The sequence below is a fragment of the Neopelma chrysocephalum genome, unplaced genomic scaffold (assembly GCF_003984885.1).
Source record: "Neopelma chrysocephalum unplaced genomic scaffold, ASM398488v2 Primary Assembly neopelma1_72, whole genome shotgun sequence".
NCBI lineage: Eukaryota > Metazoa > Chordata > Aves > Passeriformes > Pipridae > Neopelma > Neopelma chrysocephalum.
The window spans coordinates 1,940,899-1,960,448 of record NW_020897732.1 but is presented as its reverse complement, the minus strand read 5'-3'; the positions used below and the strand labels follow the sequence as shown (position 1 = coordinate 1,960,448).

The 19,550-nt window shown below is 38.9% G+C and overlaps 1 protein-coding gene across 2 annotated transcripts in view; it reads left to right on the top strand.

The window, feature by feature from the left end:
* Nucleotides 1–12,283, top strand: part of ITGB1 (integrin subunit beta 1) — a 44,472-nt gene extending 32,189 nt beyond the window's left edge. The window contains exons 13-17 of one of the 2 annotated variants that reach the window (XM_027686950.1): nt 583–805; nt 1,579–1,811; nt 3,575–3,741; nt 4,493–4,573; nt 11,061–12,283. In XM_027686950.1, the coding sequence (XP_027542751.1) occupies nt 583–805; nt 1,579–1,811; nt 3,575–3,741; nt 4,493–4,567 (698 nt within the window). In that variant the 3' untranslated portion in view covers nt 4,568–4,573; nt 11,061–12,283. The remainder of the gene's footprint in view (nt 1–582; nt 806–1,578; nt 1,812–3,574; nt 3,742–4,492; nt 4,574–11,060) is intronic. The other variant, XM_027686951.1, reaches the window with a different exon arrangement.
* The last annotated feature ends 7,267 nt before the right edge of the window (nt 12,284–19,550 follow it).

Sequence of the window (19,550 nt, the reverse complement as noted above, 5' to 3'; positions counted from 1 at the left end):
ATCACCTTTCTGGAGATACAGGCATCTTGGTTCCTGCACAGGGAGTGTGAGGAGCATGAAGTTGGGTTGGGTGTGTGAGGTCAGAAGTACAGCAGCTGAATGGTGGTGTCCTGTGGAGCCAAAGGTGGTTCATTTTTCTGTGTTCTGAAGTCTCAGTGCATTCCTCATCTTTTTAGGTCTTGCTTCTTGTTTAGTGATAGACACGAAGACAGAAGCGATCAATTTATCTTTATGCACGCAAAGTTGTGAACTGAAGCAGTGCTGCAATGCTCTCCACCCAGGGGATATGGTCATCACACTATACTGTTGTTGATCAGAATTCCTAGTCTTGTTCATGAAAGGAAATCCAAATGTAGGAGAAAAGGAGAATGTGGGAAAAGGGGAGAAATGCCTGCAAGTAGTTTTTCAAGGAGCTAAAATTTATTTTGTACCTCTTAATTCTTTAGCATCTTCATTATCTCTGTATCAGACTTTCTTTTCCTTTTATCTGCCCTGAGATGGCAAACATTTATTTCTCTACTGTCACAAATTTTATGTTTTATGTTAGACTTGATTTCACTGCAATATCTTTCCAACGCACAGGAAATGGTATCTGCAAATGCAGAGTGTGCGAGTGTTTCCCCAACTTCACTGGCAGTGCCTGCGATTGTTCCTTGGATACTACACCATGTATGGCATCTAATGGGCAGATTTGCAATGGAAGAGGAACCTGCGAATGTGGCACCTGCAATTGTACAGATCCCAAATTCCAAGGCCCCACATGTGAAATGTGTCAGACTTGCCTCGGTGTCTGTGCAGAGCACAAGTACGTACCTAGAACACCAAGTCCCAGCTTCTGTGCATTTGAGTTTGTGATACTTATATGTGAGCATTTTTAAAACAAAGCCTTTGACAGTTAAAACTTCAGCTAAGCTTTTTGCTTGAAACTTTTATTCTGAAATACTGTTGAAATAGACTAACCTGACAGTCAAAAACTGAACCTAGACCTGTGCGGGCCAGTGAAATTTGCATCCCTCCCTTTGGAAATCCAGATTTTTAGAAACCAAACATTTTCTGCACAAAAACTTTGAAGTAAGTTTGGGATTAGTGGCTGAGCTGATTCCTGTGCAGCTAACTTAGTCTTTTTAGTATAAAAATCCTGTTCAGTCTGCTTTTTTCAATGAGTTATTCAGAGTGATACCCCACTGTAAAGATGGTCACTCAGTTTGTTCTTTTTAATCTGTATCTCAGATACTGTTTCACTGTCAATATCCTGTTCCTGCACTGCCTTTTCTGAGAGTATTCATTTTCCAAGTAGAGGTGTTGAAAAAGTTTGGGTTTTTTTCTGCCTTTGAAGTTTGTGGGTCATCTAGGGAAAGAGGAATTTATAAAGGGCTTTTGTTAATCCCACGGTGCATAAGTGTTCTGACTGCTAAAAAGCAGTGTCTTCCTTTATTTTTTCCTGACCTTTATGGCAAAAGGGTTGTTTTTTCTTGGGTTTTTTTCCCATGTTTTCTCCTTTACTTTTCTTTAAATTAAATGCTAGAAATCTGTCACGAACATATTAAAAAGCATTGCTTCTGGTTTGTACCTCCACAGGGACTGTGTTCAGTGCAGAGCTTTTGACAAGGGGGAAAAGAAGGACACCTGTTCCCAGGAATGTATGCATTTCAATATGACACTGGTAGAAAGCCGGGACAAGTTGCCGCAGCCCGGACAGCCCGATCCGTTGTCTCACTGCAAAGAGAAGGATGTTGATGACTGCTGGTTCTACTTCACATATTCTGTCAACTCGAATGGTGAAGCCAATGTCCATGTGGTGGAGACCCCAGGTATGAAAAGGATGTTACCTGTTCTCCCTTTGTTGTTAATTGTCCTAGTTAGATAAATTTTCACGATTTTTTTACCAGGTTTGTGCTACAGGTTATAAACAACTGTCTTTGAGGTTTTGTTGCTTTTTTTCTTTTCCTTTTCTTAATAATTCGGGACCAGCGTACATAAAATTGTGTGCTATGCTGCAAGCTGCTTGAATTATTTCATGCTGGCAGCCTTTGCTTTTACTTAACTGAGGTACCTTCAATAATAGATTCCAAAAGCCTTTTGCTTAGTTAATCCTTAATAGTTCAATCTTCTGATACAGAAAAGCGAGAACAATTTTATAGCTCAATCAGTAATTTACCATTTATTTACCAAGACCATTGTTAGTCTGAATTACTGGATGTTGCATCTAATAGTGCAAAATTTCTGATTTTGTGCATTAGCAGTGTGTGGTCTCCTGATTTTTATAAGGCTGATATAAAATGCACACCTTAAAGATTTAGTGCTGTGTTCCACTCAAGGAATTTTCGGAATTGATCGTTTGAGTGACCATCACTTAATACAGACCAGTGGCTCTTAGACATAAAACTGCTTCAATTCAGAATGTTTCAAATTCTCTACAAATATAGTCCACCGTGTAGAGGAGAACCTTGAGCCCTGTCTCCTAGGGCAAGTCAAACACCTCTTGCACTTCTGGGGCCTGACCTTTTCTTCATGTATAAACTTCTGTTTCCTGAGCTCAGAGGTGAATCAAGCCCATCATGCACAAGGAGGCACCTTAATTCTGTGCCATACAAGTGCTGAAGGAACCAGCTCTGGTCAGTAGAGCTGTATTCAGCAGAGCAGACACTTGTTCCTTATTGGTTCCCAAGGAATTCCTGTCATGACCCTTCCCCCTTCACTGTTGCAGAGGGCAGCTACAAAGATAAGGAGTCTGCAGTGGGGGAGGAAGCTTTGTTCTATTGACTGCACAGGAGTTGCATTTATTTGCTTCTGACTTCTTCACTCTGTGCATTGACCTCTGCAAAAGCTTTTCTTCTGTTTGTGATTATTGAGAATTTTACATTAATAGTAGAGTTGGGTTTTAATTTGGAGGATTGTTATTTCTCTGTCAGTCACTGTAAACCACTTTGCATCTGTATTACTCTTTTCAAGCACATAATTCACTTTTTTTGAAACTATATGATATTTTTATCCAAAGAAGATGTGCCTTTTTGTGAAACTTGATTTCAGCAGAGATCAGTTCCCTAGATGAGGAAATACCCTTAAAAAATAAAAATCTATCTAAGAAGCAAAGTTATTGCTTATCTCTATATATTGACCACTAACAGCCATCTGAGGTAAAATGGGAAGCACCCTCTTTCTGTAACACTGTGACAGAGTACATGGGGCCTGTTTTGCCAGTCTGTGTTTGTACTCCAGCTGGTTTATCCCTCCTGCATCACCTTTGACTTGTACGTTTAAAATACCATTGCCAGTTATTTTGCTCTTAATACTCTAGATCAATAGCTTAAGGGGTTAGCAGTATATTGACTTTATCATCAGAACAGAAGTTGTTCTATTGCTAAAATCAAACACAAATTAGAAGGATAAAAATAAGCTGGAATGTTACTGGATGTACATATTCCAAAAATTCTGTTATTTGAAAGAAAAGTAGTATTGGCATTCCTGATATTCAAAATACTGGCTTCAGTACAAAATCAAATGTTAAAAGCATCTGGATATGCATTACCTTTACCGTTTTGTAAAATCAAGTTTCCTTTGCCTTGTTCCCTAGAGTGCCCCAGCGGTCCTGACATCATTCCCATCGTAGCTGGTGTAGTTGCTGGAATTGTTCTTATTGGACTTGCATTATTATTGATTTGGAAACTACTAATGATCATTCATGACAGAAGAGAATTTGCTAAATTTGAAAAGGAGAAGATGAATGCCAAGTGGGATACGGTAAGTCAAGAGGCTTCTCTGTATATAAAAGCTGCAGTAGCAGAGAAGAATAGAAGGTTTTTGTTCATGTGGCTTAAGTGTTTCAGATTGTAACCAACCCCCTTAGAGAAGGACTTCTTGAGTTAGAAAAGGGAGTAGTAACTTGGGTTTAAATAACATTTCAGAGAGAAAATGTGACAGCATAGTTCAGCTTTACAGTTCTACCACACATAACAATGTATTATTGAAATGTTTATTAGAAAGATGAGTCACTTCTGTATAAAACAAAGAAGAAACTTTTGCGCTCATTGAGGAGATCTTGTAAATACTCATACAGGGTTGAATGAGTAAATACTCATTGGGAGGCTTCAAAAAAAGTCACAAAATCGTGGCTGGTACTGGTGTGTTGAAATCTTCCCAACTCTTTGTCAGCAGAGAAGTGTGCAAGAAAAGCAAGCCTATGGTTTATAGGTTTTCATAGCCTACTGGTTGCTGCCTCTGGGAAATGTTAGGAATCTTCTAATCAAGAACCACTTCACTACAGTTCTGTAGAAGGCAACTCCCACGTGTGCTTGATAAGAGAATACTTTAAAAAGTGTCCAAGGAGGCCTTTTGGTTTTATTTAAGAAAATTAATTAATTCTGTTCTGGGTAAAACAAAATTACTAACACTTCTGTATATATATAGCATGATTTTTTTCAGTGATAGTTGAGAATGTTACTTTTTTTTCTCTTGTTGAATTATTCGATATTGACCATTTCTTTTACTTCAGCAAGAAAATCCAATATACAAGAGCCCTATTAACAATTTCAAGAATCCAAACTATGGACGTAAAGCTGGTCTCTAAGTCTCAGTTTGTATCTCCTTTCATTTTCTTTCTTTTTTTCCCCTTTGCATGTCACTTCAAACTCACTGTGTGTCACAGTCAGTTAATCACAGTTTATGTCTTACTCAGTTTATCTACTGCTGCTTTGAGTGTGGGGTTTTCAAGAATGCAGCTTGAAAAATTTTAACTGGTTTTGACAGCTAGATAACTTACTTACTAATATTACCAGTACTAGCTTAAACTATTCTACAAGTGATTATTTTTATTTTATTTTTTTGCTAAATGTGTGAACAGCTCTTAGATTGTGGAGAGACAGAGGGGGAGGCTTTGTCTTCTATTTCCTCAAATCAGCAGTCAGTTTGCTTTAATTTGATATATTTGCTAAGATAGATTAGATACTCCTGAGATATCCCAGCCCATAAATATCTCTGTTTTTATTAGAATAACTCTGGGAACGTTCAGAGTAGCCTTACAGATTTTTCTTTTTTTGTAAGCTGCTTCATCTTATTAGTCATGAAATGCATATACTCTACTAATTTTAAATTAAATATGCATCTTACTGGTTTTGTCCCTATTTCTATTGAAACAGGCAATATCAGAGTCCTTGTAGCCCTGCCAGCTTGAGGGTGTCCATAGGAAAAAACACTGATGGGAGAGGAGAAAATGTTCTTGTCTCCTCTAGATGCATTTTCCACTTGTTTTCTTAAGTCCCTCCTAAACTCTACCTGAGCACCTCATTTCTGTTTGGAAATGCTGAGTTCAGTTCTCTACACACCCAACACACCAGGAGAAACAGCAGGATCCAGGAGAGCAAGTCAGTAAAGCAGAAGTAATGAGTAGGTGCCTTCTGTAGACTTCAAGGTTTCGCTTCCTTGAGTGCTCTAGGTGTTCTCCTCCTTCCCTGGGATCCCCAGCTGCTTGGGAAGGAATGAGAAAGGGAGGATGAGATAGGGAAGGGATGTCAGAAGAATACTGAGAGATAAGTAGTACAGGGATCAGATTAGAGGAAGGGGAATGAAGAAGCTGGGAAGGCAGCACATCCCTTAAATATCCATAGATATTCTTCAGAAGCCAGTGGAAGGGATGATCTCTATCTCTAATTTTGTAGTGTCTGCTGTCTCCCTTTTTCAGTGTTGCACTCAAAAGATTTTGTAAAGAAAAAAATGAGGGGAGAAAGCAGGAATTGAGAGAATTTAAGTTTTTACTTGTTCTCACTGTGACAAAAATTCCAAAAAGTACTTTGTGTAGCATTCTGAGCCCTTCCTGATGAAATACACTTTCCTTTTCTCTTTGCATTCGTTTCACTTTCCAGTGTGTCCAAAATGGATTGTAAAAATGTTCATTTTGCTTGCTACATTGACCACATTCACTCCTTTTCATTTTTCTCAGAGTCCATTATTCTGGGGAGGAAATTGAGTTCTTGGTCCTTTCTAACACTTCACATACTCCATCTGGTTAAGTCTCTGTTACCTGCTCTTCTGCTGTTCTCTTAGCTGTGTACTTTCTGTTGCATGCAGGACAAGCATCTAACAAACCATATGGTGTGTAATTTCCATGCTCTCATTCTCTCTCTGTGACTCTTCAGGATATAATGTCCTTAGTGCTACCAGTTCTCCTGAAAACGTATTTCTTGCAGAAAGCTTTCCTCTTATGTAAACGGAGAGGTGGACTTCTGCCTTTTTGTTTCACTCAGATATGAGAATGGAAAGTATGAAAGAGTGTGGGGATTTTAAACATGACTTTATCATTTTTGGATAGAAATATCAGAACTCTGGGGAGAAAGGGAGATGGATTTTGATTTATCGACCCTAGAAAGGAGGAGGTCAATATTGGCAAAACAGGTGACCCACAGGACGTAAAAGAAAGTCCTCCTTTTCCCTATAGCTAAGATTTTCTGGTGGTTTTAGATTATTGCCATAGCTTTTTATTTAGGTGAAGAGTTGCCTTGTATCACCAAGGCAAAAAAGTAATCTGAAATTCCATTACAAGAAAATTACATCGCAGTAGGTTCCCTGCTCTGTGTGTGTGTATACAATTAAATTAGCTTTGTGCAGGTTGTGTGACCCTTCCCTGGTCCCACAGCCATCATACACACACGGGCTGGAGCTCTGTGGTGAGGGAACTGCAGCACCTTGTCATGGGCCAGGTGCCCAAGTACTTCCCTGGTGCTGGTCCCTGATGTTGCGAAGGACGTCACCGCGGCATCCTTGGGGCTGATGCTCGAGGCAGCCGGGTCGAACCACGTTTGCCCGTGTTCTACCCCAATCACCATGAAAGCTTTGGTGCAATCATGCTTGGAACAAGTCTAAGAAAGGATGAATTCCTTCTGGACTGAAAAGCTACATCACAAATTTAAAACCCAAACCTGCTATTTGTAGTGAATGCCATTTACCACTCCTGCTTGGGGATAGCTTGTGCATTGCTAAGCATCTTCAAACAGACTCCACATTCAGTCATCTTGCATTTCACAAGTGATAAATTCATTTATATGAGACACTAAATCTGTAGTAATTTGGCTAGCCTTATTCGCAGCTACTGATAAGAATAAAAACCCACAAACAATTCAAGGCACTGAAAATCAGAGGGATGTGTTCTCCTAACTTAGATTTTATGTCTGTAACTTACCTTGCTGTTCAATGATGAACATATGCTGAGTGTGGGAACAGAGATGCCATGTTTTCAATTGCTTTCATATCAATTATTATATTCAATTAATCCTGCTTTGTGGCACCAAAGATAGATAGAAACTATATTGAACCACTTATTTTTACCTTTATTTATTTTTTTCTTTTCTTTACAACTCAGTACCATTGGAGATGTAGCTGTAATCACAGCTGGTGGCCTATTTAGTAATCCAGCGCAAAGAGGGGACGTAGATGGAATAAGAGCAGCGGTGCCCTCAGGGCTTTTCCCGCAGTTCCCGCCCGGCTCCATCCCGGGAAAGGGCCGGAGCGGGGCGTGGCGCCCTCTGGCGGCCTCGCGGCCCCTGACCTGGGCCTCGCCTCTTTCCCTGGAGCCGCCGCTTGTCCGGGCGGACCGGCCCTGTATTCCTGCCAAATAGCGCTGGGTGTTGGTGGGGGCTGGAAATGGTCTGAACCAGCTCTTGAACAATGCGTGTGGATGAGTTTAAATACTCCAGAGTCCAGCTTCTTACAGTGGGTTAACTCTTAAACCCTCTGTGAAGGTGACTTAAGTGACTGTTGAAACAGTAAGTCTCTGGAGAAAAAGGAAAAAGAAAGTGACTCAAACATCCTATATAATAGGTTCATCTTTATGCAGCACTGAACTGAACTGTTGTCCTCTGAACAGCCCATTCTAGTTGAAAGTGAATACTGTTGCAAGAACATAGCTCTTTATTCGTGGCTGAAAGTACTTTTTCAAAGTACTTCCATCTTTATTTTAATGTATGTCACTCAATCTTGTATGTAGTTATTGTTTTTAATTTTAGTTTAAGTGTGCATGGAGTTCTTAGTTATAGGGGCATGTGGTAAATGTGTTTTCCCTAACTTTGCATGCTTCAACCAGTGTGTTCTCTGCAGTGGCATAAAGAAAAAGGGTTTATTTAAAACCAGTAGTGTTTGTCTAAGACAGCAAGTTTGTTTTAGTGGCCAGTTAACAAACGGGGATGCTGCTAATCTTGGAAAGTTTATACCCTATGCCAGCTGTGAGGGGGCCTAAGCGAGGTGAGCGTCATGCTGGATTAGTGGATATTTATTTTAATGATGAACTGTCTGCAGAAGACTCTGCCAAGCCAGGCCCAGGACAGGGTGATGGAGTATGGCTGGAACAGCCAGGGCTGTTGCTGTCTAACAGAAGAGAGCAGGGAAGGAATTGCAGATCCATCAGGTGCCTGTGTTGTGGTTATAGGCAGTAGAGACTCAAGAGCCATTTAGCTGATCAAGTGTCAGACTGAAGAGTTGTGAATATTGACTAAATCTCCATTATTTGTAATGGGAACCAAGACACTCACCTGATATATGGAGACACTTAGTCAAGTGCTTTATTCAGTGACCTAAATCCTACTGTGTGCTTCTGAGAAGCACAAGTACAAGGGAAGGCAGGACAGTGTTTCAATATTCTTGTAAATAGGGCTTATGCTAAATAAAGAGCATGTAAATTTCAAATTCTAACTTCGATTCAAAAGTATTGTAGTAAAAAATTTACAACCTTATTATGCAAATTGTATTTTAAGCCTGATTCCAGGTTCAAATTAGTTGTATGAATTGCACCTAGCAAATTTCTAAGTTTTAGTCCTAACCTTTAGACCCATTCCTGCACTATCTGATAGAAGTTATCTCTCTTTTACAAACTAGAAAGTGTAAGCATATACCTTCCTTTTTGTGCTGGGGATAGTCTGTTTCGTAAACTGTTGAAGGTTAAAAGCACCATATAGCAAATATTACATAATGCCTTGCAATGGAAGAGTTGTACAATAACTTCTAGTCTGCATATGACACAGCCTATTAAGCTCAAAGACTTTCTCTGCATCATAAACTTTACTAATTTATATTTATATTTTTAAGAATTCTCCATTAAAACTTGTCAAGGAAATAATCAATGTACATTGCCAAGAACTTTGAGACATAATGAGATACTTCAGTTGCAGATTAAATCCCTCATCCCTGCATGTTTTTCCAGTTTTGTTTACATCTTACTATTGCAGAGCTTTTTACTGAAAATATTGGGGTAGGTCATAATTTTGCATTGATTAATGAGTCTGGCTGAGAACTAATCACATCACACTATTTCTATGATTTACAATAAAGAAAAGAAAAGAAAAGAACAACCAAACATAATTCCCCATCTGTTTCCAGACCAGTAGCTGATATACTTTTAATCAAGACAGCATTTGCCTGGGAACTGCTAGAAGGAAGAAGAGTCTTTTGCTGTTACACTGTATTTGTGAAGGACAGCCAGCACTGGGCACCCAGTTCCTCCTTCATCTCTGTCCAGATAGCATTGACTCAGATCTTGAGAAGAGTGAGCAGAGAGCCTTGACTTCCATTGTCCAGCAATCCAGGTGCTGGCTGGATGAGTCTCTGGGGTCTAAGCAGGATTGGATACACCTCCTTGGTGTTTGCATGTTAAAGAAGCTGGCTTTGAGGAGAAATACCCTTTTCCTGTGAAAGGAACACAACACCAGCTACATGGTCCTCCTCAGCAGCAGCTATGGTTGTTGGGGTACCCCAGTTAACTTGACTAGGTCTTGCAAATAGAAGGCAACAAACTTCCCAGGAACTGTGATATGAAAATTTCACACTAAGTTAGTTACTTGCTTGCCTTGTCATTTCTGGCACATTCTGTGGTATTCCTAGTTGATTTTCCAGGTTTATGACCCTGAAAAGTAGACGTCTGGTGTTTGTGTGTCCTTTAATTGACTGTAGGAAAAATTGGTTTAACCTGAAATATTTTAAATGGTGTGTAACTTAATAGAGTTGAATCAATATGGTTATATAGGCCATCTCAGACATGGGGGGGGAACCTTGAAGGGAGAGAGATTCCCTTACTGCTGAAGAAGGCCAGATACAGCCCTGGCCACAACAGCACTCCAGCTGACAACTGCACTGTGCTGAATTTTCTCAGGAATTATTTGTGTATGCACAGAAGAGCTTCATGCTGGCAAACAACATTCATTTAGGTTGACGTTCAGGCTGTGATAAGAGCTCAGCACTGCAGCTCCAGGCTGTACCTCACAGTAGCCCTTTCTCCTGCAAAGATTTATCTGTTAATTTTCTGTTCAGTCTGTTCGTCTGAGGTGTACAAGGATGTCATAAATGGAGTAAGATTTACTGAGATAGAAGGAAACCTGGGAACAAAGGAATCTTAAAATAAGCTTAATTTAGAGAGTTTTAAATCTCAGCAAGAGCGATGTAAGCAGTTGTTCTGTAGGCTTGTCTTGTGTCAGTAGAAGTAATGTTTTTATTACAGCATCTGCACCAATACAGAAGTTTCTTTGTTTTATCTGTGCATTTTGCCCATATTGGGTGCGGGGGGACCTGCAGGAATAAAATGAGAATGACAAGTACTGAATGTTCAATATAAATAATGACTGTGTATTAGCAAAACATTAGAAGTCTTTCCGCTTTGTTTCTAGAATTAAATTATAATGCGAGATAAGCTATTTAAGTGCTTATTATAGCAGAGTGTGGTCTGTGGTCAGTCTCGGTGTCAAACAATGTTGTTTACAATTCCATGCTTCCTTAAAAACACTGCCCTGGACTGCAGAGCCCTGGGTGATGGCTCAGCCCTGAGATGAGCACAGAGGTTCAGCTGCCTCCAAGGAAGTGTGTGGTGCAAACAAAACAGGATCGTTCTAACCCTTTGCTTTATTGATCAGCTGCGCATGCCCTGGCTCAAGTTGTTAGAGGGAAAACTAGTTTGACTTGAGTTGTTTGTGTGTACAAATGAAACATTAATGGGGAATTTCTTAAGCTAATTGTTACACCTCTTGCAAACACGTTGTTTTTTTCATCTCTTTATATGTTAATATGAGTATTTTTTTTTCTTTTTCTAGGGTGAAAATCCTATTTACAAGAGTGCAGTGACAACTGTGGTCAATCCTAAGTATGAGGGAAAATGAACACTGCTTGTATGACTTCACAACACTGTATGCAGCATAGCAATTTTTGTAGTCACAGTAAGATAGATTTAGGGCAAACTGCGGTGATTTTACTAATTCATTACATATAGGTTTGTTTTCCTGTGTGAAAATGTACCATATGTAATTTTTTACTTTTAATTTTATTTTATTTTTATTGCAAGTAAAAGTAATTGGTGCCAGAGGTTGGACAAAAAAAAAAACTTGAGACTGTGTAGCCTAGACAGCCCAGGTCACGTGGTGCCTTTCTGACCTTTCCCATTCCCGTGCTGTGAATCCAGATCTTCTGCAGGGCACGATACTATATGGAATGACAGGGAGGGAAGGGATTAAAGCAATCAGCATGAGGGCTCTGCCTAGCCATTTAGTATTAAATTTTTTAGCTTTACAGGGAAATCAGGGCTTGAGTTTGCAGATGTAATTAAACTTATGTAGCATGGAGCTGGTGGGTAATTGGTCTTCGAATTGCTAGATGTGTGATTAAGTACATGTTAAGTTGAGAAAGCTGGAAGTGGGCAGTGTAAAAGACTGAAAAGTGTGTGCATACTTATCTTTGTTTTTGAAGTTGCTTATTGCCAGGTTATGGTTAAAATGAAAATGTTTGAGAAGAATGTTAAGAGGGAAAAAAATAGCTTTAAAACACGTGCCATTACTGAAAAAGTTGCTGACTGGTAACTTGCTTAGTTTTATTTTGTAAATTCAAGCCCTGGGTGGCAGTATCATGAAGTACCTTACCGAGACATCCTCAGATCACCTAAGGGCCTTACATGATGCTGTATCTTTATTCTGTAATGTTTTCTTTGAAAGCCTGGTGCTTTGTCACCCTTCTAACATTTTTAATGTATTTGGTTGCAATTCTTTTTGTAATATTTTTGTATCGACACAAGCTTTTTTTCTTTTTTTTTTTTAGCAGTCTTAGCTGTAAATTTGCCTTTACCCTGTAGCTAAGATTGCATAGTTTGTCATGTGACAAGTCACACATCATTCTTGACATGTGCCATGTACATTTGCCTCTGACCATTCAAACTGCATCATAGTCATATTCTTGTTTTAAGTGCCTTTTTCTGTTAACAGATGTTCACTTTTTACAGTGCTATTACTGAAGTTATTTATTAAATAAAAGTACCTTAAAATACTTGGATCCCGTCTCTTTATCTTGTAGAAGCTGATACTACTCAAAAAACCTGAGAATTTTGTCTGCACAAGAGGTAACAGACATTGTAATAATGCCAAATATGTCCTGAGAAGAGTTAAGTTGAAATGATCTTGGGTAACAAACAGGAGCTGTTGTATAAATGCCCAAAGGCCAGGTCAGTGCTGTGTTACGTGCAGGGGCTGTGGATGTAAAGCCCCCGGCGTTCATTTGCGTGTGTGCTAAAGAAGTTTTGTAGTTTAATAACTACTCCAGCAAATGGGCTCTTTGGTTAATACTCTTTCACAACACATGACAAACGAGAAAAATCACTGTATTTTGTAGGAAAATAAAGTCTTCTGAATTTTTTTTAAGAGTGTAATGTTCTAGGTAGAGTATCAAAGCAACTTTGTAATTAAATACATTCCTAAAGTATATTCCTGGAATCTGTATGATTCCTTGGGGGGTTTTTAACTGTTGGTACTTCAGGTTATCCTAAGACACTATGGGGATCTGTTCTGAACAGCCCTGTTAACACCCATCTGAGGGCAGAAGGAGTCTGGTTTCCATGAAGTGGGAGGGGGGATCGAGGGAAAGGCTGGGCTCCATGTGTGTGTCTGTCTGTCTGTCTCCATGTCTCTATGAGGGAAGCAACTGGAGATAAGAGGATTCAAGGGCTTGATACAAGGTAGACCCCACACGGTGGCATGTGCTAGGGAGCAGGTTTGCAGCAGCCACTGGAGCAGGGCAGGCACAGGTGGGAGCAGTGGGGGAGAGCAGAGACTCAGGGGCAGCTGCTGGACAGACTGAGTGTGCCAACCCAGCCACAGGAGGGATGGAGATATGTCTGCACTTCCCACTAATGCGCCTTCCTCCTGGACAGTGGGAAAGGCGACAGGGAGGAGGCCCTTGGTCCTGTCTCTGCTTCCCCAAGTGCTATGCTCTGTCTGTGGTGCTCTGTGTGTGTGCATGGATGTTCTGTGTATGGGAGGGTGCACCTGCCTGCACAGGCTCACTGGGAATACACCCTTGAGCTCACTACATGATGGACCTGGGGACATGGAGCTGCTGCAGTTCTTGCTTCCTTTGGCCTACTGCATTTGGCAAGAGGTACATTTTCTGATGGTTGGTGCAAATGAGAGCGAACTCACTGATGGGAAGAAGCTGTGCCACGTACTGCTCTGGGTTGGTTCTTACATCATAAAATGCTCTTTCTGTGTTGGCTTTCCATCTCAGGGAACCAAACCAGCCTGAGATACCATCTAACCTGGCACAAGATTAGATACCAGTGGGAGCTGCATCTGTATGTACAGCTCATGTTGTCTGTTCCTCTTCATGCTGACTTTGCAGAACTGCAACTTGACTGTCTCCACAACAGATGAGATATGGACATATGAATATTAACCTCCCTTCCTAGTGCTTTGGTCACTTCCCCAACAATACTGAGGATTTTCAATAGCTCTGTAAGAAAAAATGCAGAAATTTCTTCTAAACACATTCTGTATTATTTGGCCATGAAAACTGAGACAAAGCAGCTTGAACAGAAAAGATAATTTCTGACCTTTATGGCTGTAGCTTTGTCAACATTCTACAAATATTAATCCCAAATTTCTGGTTTGGACTGTATCAAAGTCCACTTCAGATCTGTCTTTTTACCTCTCCATCTTTCCCAGACTGCAGAGAACACTGGAATTCTGAACTATCCAGAATTCATGTCCCACAAAAAGCTGACCTTTAGGAACATTGACCCCTATACAGCATTACCAGTCCTCTTAAATTGAGCAAATATTTAATTACGTGTGCATTAACCTGGTTGTGTCCACTCATTAGATTACATGTTCTGCAGTTTTCTTAACTAGTCTGGTTTCAAAATGCTTGTGTGGATTGGTAGATGGCTTTTTCACAAAGATGCTGAAGGCTTTGAATTTAAGTGGCCCATTAAGGAGAGCTTTTTTAAACCCTTGTTTGAACTGGGTTTCCAGTAGCCACTTCCAGCCAGATGGAAGCTGCTTAATATCTCCAAGTGAACAGTTGATTAAATGAGAAAGAACAGCTGCCATCCTACAGGATCAGATTCGAAATACTGTGTCACAGATTGTAGGATTTGCTTTAAAGCGAGATTAAATATTCCAGCTAAGAGAGAAGGTGTAGTTCAAATATGATAAATTTTAAGTGCTGGAAACCAGAAGTAGTTGTGAATCCTTCTTGGCTTGTAAATACTTCCCTCAGCTACTTACCCTGAACTCTGCCAGTTGGTGAAGCAGTGAACTCTTACAGTAAATATCAACAGTGCATCAACTCAAAGAGACTCTGATCCCAGACAAGGCAGATATAAGATCCCAGCAGTGTATCTGTTTGAAAAGAATTACAGTTAATGTAACCATAGTCTCACTATCCTTAATCCATCCATTTCCCCAGCTCCTGTCTAGTAACTGAAGAGCTAAGGTAGAATTGCTTTATGGCAGTTATTAATAAACAAGGTTTCTTATCCCAAATTGAAACTACAATGACAAAAATACAAGTCGGCTAAAGAAAATAATTCTCTGTAATCATGTAGTTTATTAAGTAACATCCATGGACTGACTTTACCACAGCGTGTTGAGCCTCCTCCTTAAACTATCTCTTGGCTGCTTGAAAACTAGCCTTAGCAGAGTTTTGAGCACCTCCATATGAGGAAGTCTCAACTGATAAATATATGATCCCCTTATGATGATGATTTTTTTCCTTTTCTGCATAATTGCGCTGGTCTACAATATGACCATGTTTTCTTTTCCGTAACAAATACAAATTCATTCTCAGAGAACCACAGAATGTGAATAGGAAATAAAGGAGAAGTTTTTCTCTAAGTAAAATATTGATCAAGTAGAAATCGTGAAAGAGTATGTTCTAGCTACAAAATTCTACTATGTAGAGGGTGTTTTCCAAGCACTTCTGGTTTTCTTCCTGAAAAATCAGAATTCCTGCCAAAGCATTTATCTAGCAGAATGAAAATATTTATAAGCAACTGTGAATACAGATTGCTGTAAAGTAATTCCAATGAATGTTCATTAATGATAATAAATGCATTAAACCCATCTCAATAAAATGGATAAATTGCAGATAGAAAAAAAAACACCATAGGGCATAATTTGAAATAACTTGAGAATATTTGGGTTGAACATTCATTTTAGATGAATTTTTAAGGTAATTTTTTAAAAAGAACATATTAGAAGTAAACTGATGAGTTTCATACAGATCAACATGGGAAATAGCTTCTAAAATACAGAAGAATAAGTCAAATATGCTGTCAGTGGAAAATGATCAGAAATATTGTGTTTTTCTATTCTTCATAGTATAGCAATATGAACTGTCTCACCTTGCTTTAATAGTGCATTACACAAAATATAAGTATTTTTATCCACCAGAGGTTTAAAAGTACTGTATTGTAGATTCTTTGCTTTGTGGATTTCCCAGCTCTTGGTTCTGTGCCTTGTTTTACACACACTGTTTGGATTGCTGAAGCAGACGTCAACATACACTTAAAATATGATCTCACCTTTAAATTATTTAAAGAGCAAGACTTCTGTTATCCATGTCTTACACTGCAAACTACTGAATATTCCTTTACATATGTGATACTTTTTCTTGCTATTTAAAAGTTCCAAGCTGCATCTTCTCAAGATATTAATTACCAGCTAAAGGTGTCACTTGGTGAAGAGTGAGCCTGCAAATGTAGGTTATCCCCCAAGTACACGAGGTGTTGTGGGTCAGCCTCTAACTCATCTGCTGACCACAGCCTGCTTTTTTCCTTTGCCCTCTGCTTCCTAGGGGTACACCAAAGGAGAGGCTGGAGCTGGGTGTGTTGGCCAGTGTTGGTAACGGGGTGAATGTCGAGAAGCAAAACTTCAGAGTACAGAATGAATTGGAGGGATCAGGAGAATGTCTGTGGGGCGGGGGGAAGCAGAGCACAGGGTAGGCGGGGGAGGGAGGAGCCAGAGCACAGGAGAAAGAAAGGGAAATCCGGCTGCTTTCCTTAGGTCCCCCGCACTCCTCCAGCTACGTGGTGGCTTTCATGTCCTTTTATAAAGTTACTTACTTTGCAATTACCAATGAATATGTGATTAAATGGCTTGTTGTCACATTCTCAACTTTTTGCAAGCTCTTCAAATTTTCTTCTATTTCAGCAATCAAAATTTCTCTTTTCCTGATGAGTTCATCATGAGTTCTCCTATAAAAAGCAGAAGGTTTTGCTGTATATCTCAGAAAAAAATTAACAGAACAGCTCTATAAAGTGAAAACTGAGATACAGCACATGGAAAAGAAATGTTTGTATTCCCTCAACAACACTATTACAACAATACAGAACAGTAAATATAGATTAATCAAACCATTGTATTTCATTAAATAAAGTAAGTAATGTAAAAAATAAAATTCATGAACTGTTTTTTCCTTATCTATGATTTTATTTACCTTTTATTTATTCATTTATGGGGCAGAGACAAGTTAAATAAAATGAAACATAAGTCTGCACCTGAAGTGTCATAGTTTTTATTCTAGAAATATTTCCTAACCGAAGCACAGCCCTGAGAATAATCAGCCACACAGTCATGGTTTATAATGAATAAGGAGCACAGACTCAGAATCAAGGCCTACTTCAGAGTGCCATGTAAAAAAAGAGGCATCAAAACCTGGTAATTCAGATCAAATGCATTCATTCTTCTAAACAAGTGGTAGTCTGAGAAGTAAGATGGGGTAAGGGAGACAATTCCTGTTTTTTTTAATGAGGATGCTGACATAGCATATCAGAATAATAATAAGAAAATCAGAAGAATATGAGAAACTCTAAAAAGATGATGATAGGATATTATCATTGCAATACTGATAAAAGTCAAACCATCTTCTACAATAATGCCAAATTGCAAAATGGGAAAATATAAATAAATTAACTCAAGGGGGTAGCTACAACTATGTTTGGATGGAGCCACCAAATTATTCTTGGGCACCAGAGAACCTGTTCAAAGATGACTTTAGAAAGATCACACCGACAGAAGAAGGATGGATTAAGCAGACAGTAAAACCATCTGATCAAAGTAAGAAGATGTCCTTGAAAAAGCTGAATTGTATTTAAATGAAGAATAAAAAAGAACAGAAATTTAAATATTAAAAGTATACAGAAGAGGATTTAGTGCCTCATGGAAGGCACAAAAACTAATAAATACACTGGAATAAGAAACCTGACGCTGATATTAGGAAGGACAGTTGGAATAAGAAATAACAGAATATGTAAACTCATTCTTTGCTTATACATTCCCCATCAGAGGGCAAATACCAGAGAAATTATTCAAAATAAAGTGTCAACAAAATGTTCTAGAGAGGAATCAACGAAGGAATAGCAGCAAACTGCCAAAAGCCAATGTTAATCATTTAAGAAGGCTTAAGGAACTCAAGGATGAGCGCCAGATCTCATTGCCATATGAATGGAAAATGGCTGACATGCATAGTCTCAATTTTTAAGAGCTTTTCTGGGAGTTAAAAAAAAATACAAAAAAGTTATCCAGATGTTTCTACCAGTATCTGGTAGAAATTATAAGTGCACACATGAAAGAGGGAAGTCGCATCTCACAAATCTGATGCACAAAGAGATCACTTCATACAACTGGATTTCCAAAGCCTTTCAACAATGCTTTTAATTAAGGGCCATTGCAGAAACTTCCAGGGGATGTGAAAAAAGTCTTCAAAGTAATAAAAAGCTGTTAAAGACAGAAAATTTTAAAAAACCACAACATTATAGAGGATGTTTGTAAAGGGCCCAGTGTCAAACCTGGGGTGCACCACTAGTGACTGGCCTCCAACTAGATGTTGTGCCACCAGTCACAGCCCTCTCAGCCCAGGCATTCAGCTGGTTTTCAGTCCATCTCACTGTCCACTTATCTAACATACACTTCATCACCATGTCTACAGTGATGTTATGGGAAACAGTGTCAAAAGCCTTACTAAAGTGGAGATAACGCCCACTGCTGTCCCCTTAGAAAACCATATTCAGACATTTCAACCAAGGGAAATTGTAAAAATCAATCATTATCTGCACATATTCAGTGACAGTTTCTGAACTATCTGTTGCCTACTGAGGAAATAAGACACAGACCATCAGTTTAATGCTCAGTAACAATTGATAAAACATACTGAATAACCAGGGATTACTGGAAAAAGAGTAAAAAGCAAAACAGAAAACACTGTCAAATTAAAGTATTATCTACAATAGGAAATACTAAAAATGAAATTTTATGTCAATTATTTCCTTTCACTGGCACCTTCATCCACACAGGATCCAGAGCACTGAGCCCTCCCTGGATGTGGGCAAGTATAACACAGTTCAGTGGTTGGAATACACCACTGAGTAACAGAGTTTTACTGGACTCCATTCCTTGATGAATCTGGATCACTATTTGCAATAAGAAACCTGGAAATCTTTTGGACAGTTGAAAACCAGGAAGGCATGTTACTCTGTAACAAGGTAATTTAGCACATACAACTTCTGCTGAACTGCTTGCTCTTTTTTACTTGGGCACCTCAGTTTTTTATGAAACATCCTACCTTAAGTGCCACAGTAGGTAAAGTCTGACCTTTGCACTGAATTCAGTCTCTTCTATAGCACTGATCATCGTGTTTTCCTCAATTAACTCCTTTTGAGATTGAAAATTAAAATGAAAATAACAAACTAGTTTAATGTTACATTGGTAAGGAGCACAAAGCTGACAAGTATTCAGCTGGAATGCATTTGACAGAACAGTTAATTCCGTATTGATATAATTTTGTAATAAAAATATCTTTCTGCAAAACTCTGGTGACTTGCAGATCTCAGCTATGCCAGCATTGTAACTGCTATTAATAAATAGGGTAACTTCAACACCGCTCAAAAAAATAAATAAAATCACTTTCCATAAAACAAGAATGAGTGACATCAGTTATGTTTCCTTCCCTTAGTTTTGTATTAATGTTGCCCTGCTAAATTATGGTTCAATCCAATGTCAAACTAAAATATCCCATATAGTCTTTTAAAGCCCTAGCACAACCATTGGTTTTAAAACACTAAAAATGTAGCTCCATTACAGCCTTCTGGAAATATTCCATTTACATTTTCAGTGTAAAAAGTTTAATATTTCTTTCCCATTTTCTGAAACATCCCATTAGTTCCATTAGAGTTTGTTAAAACCAAAAAATCTGGCGGAAATTATTACAAAAAACTTTTCTGAACCACATTTTTCCTGCTCTTAGAAAATCTTTCAAAGTTTAAA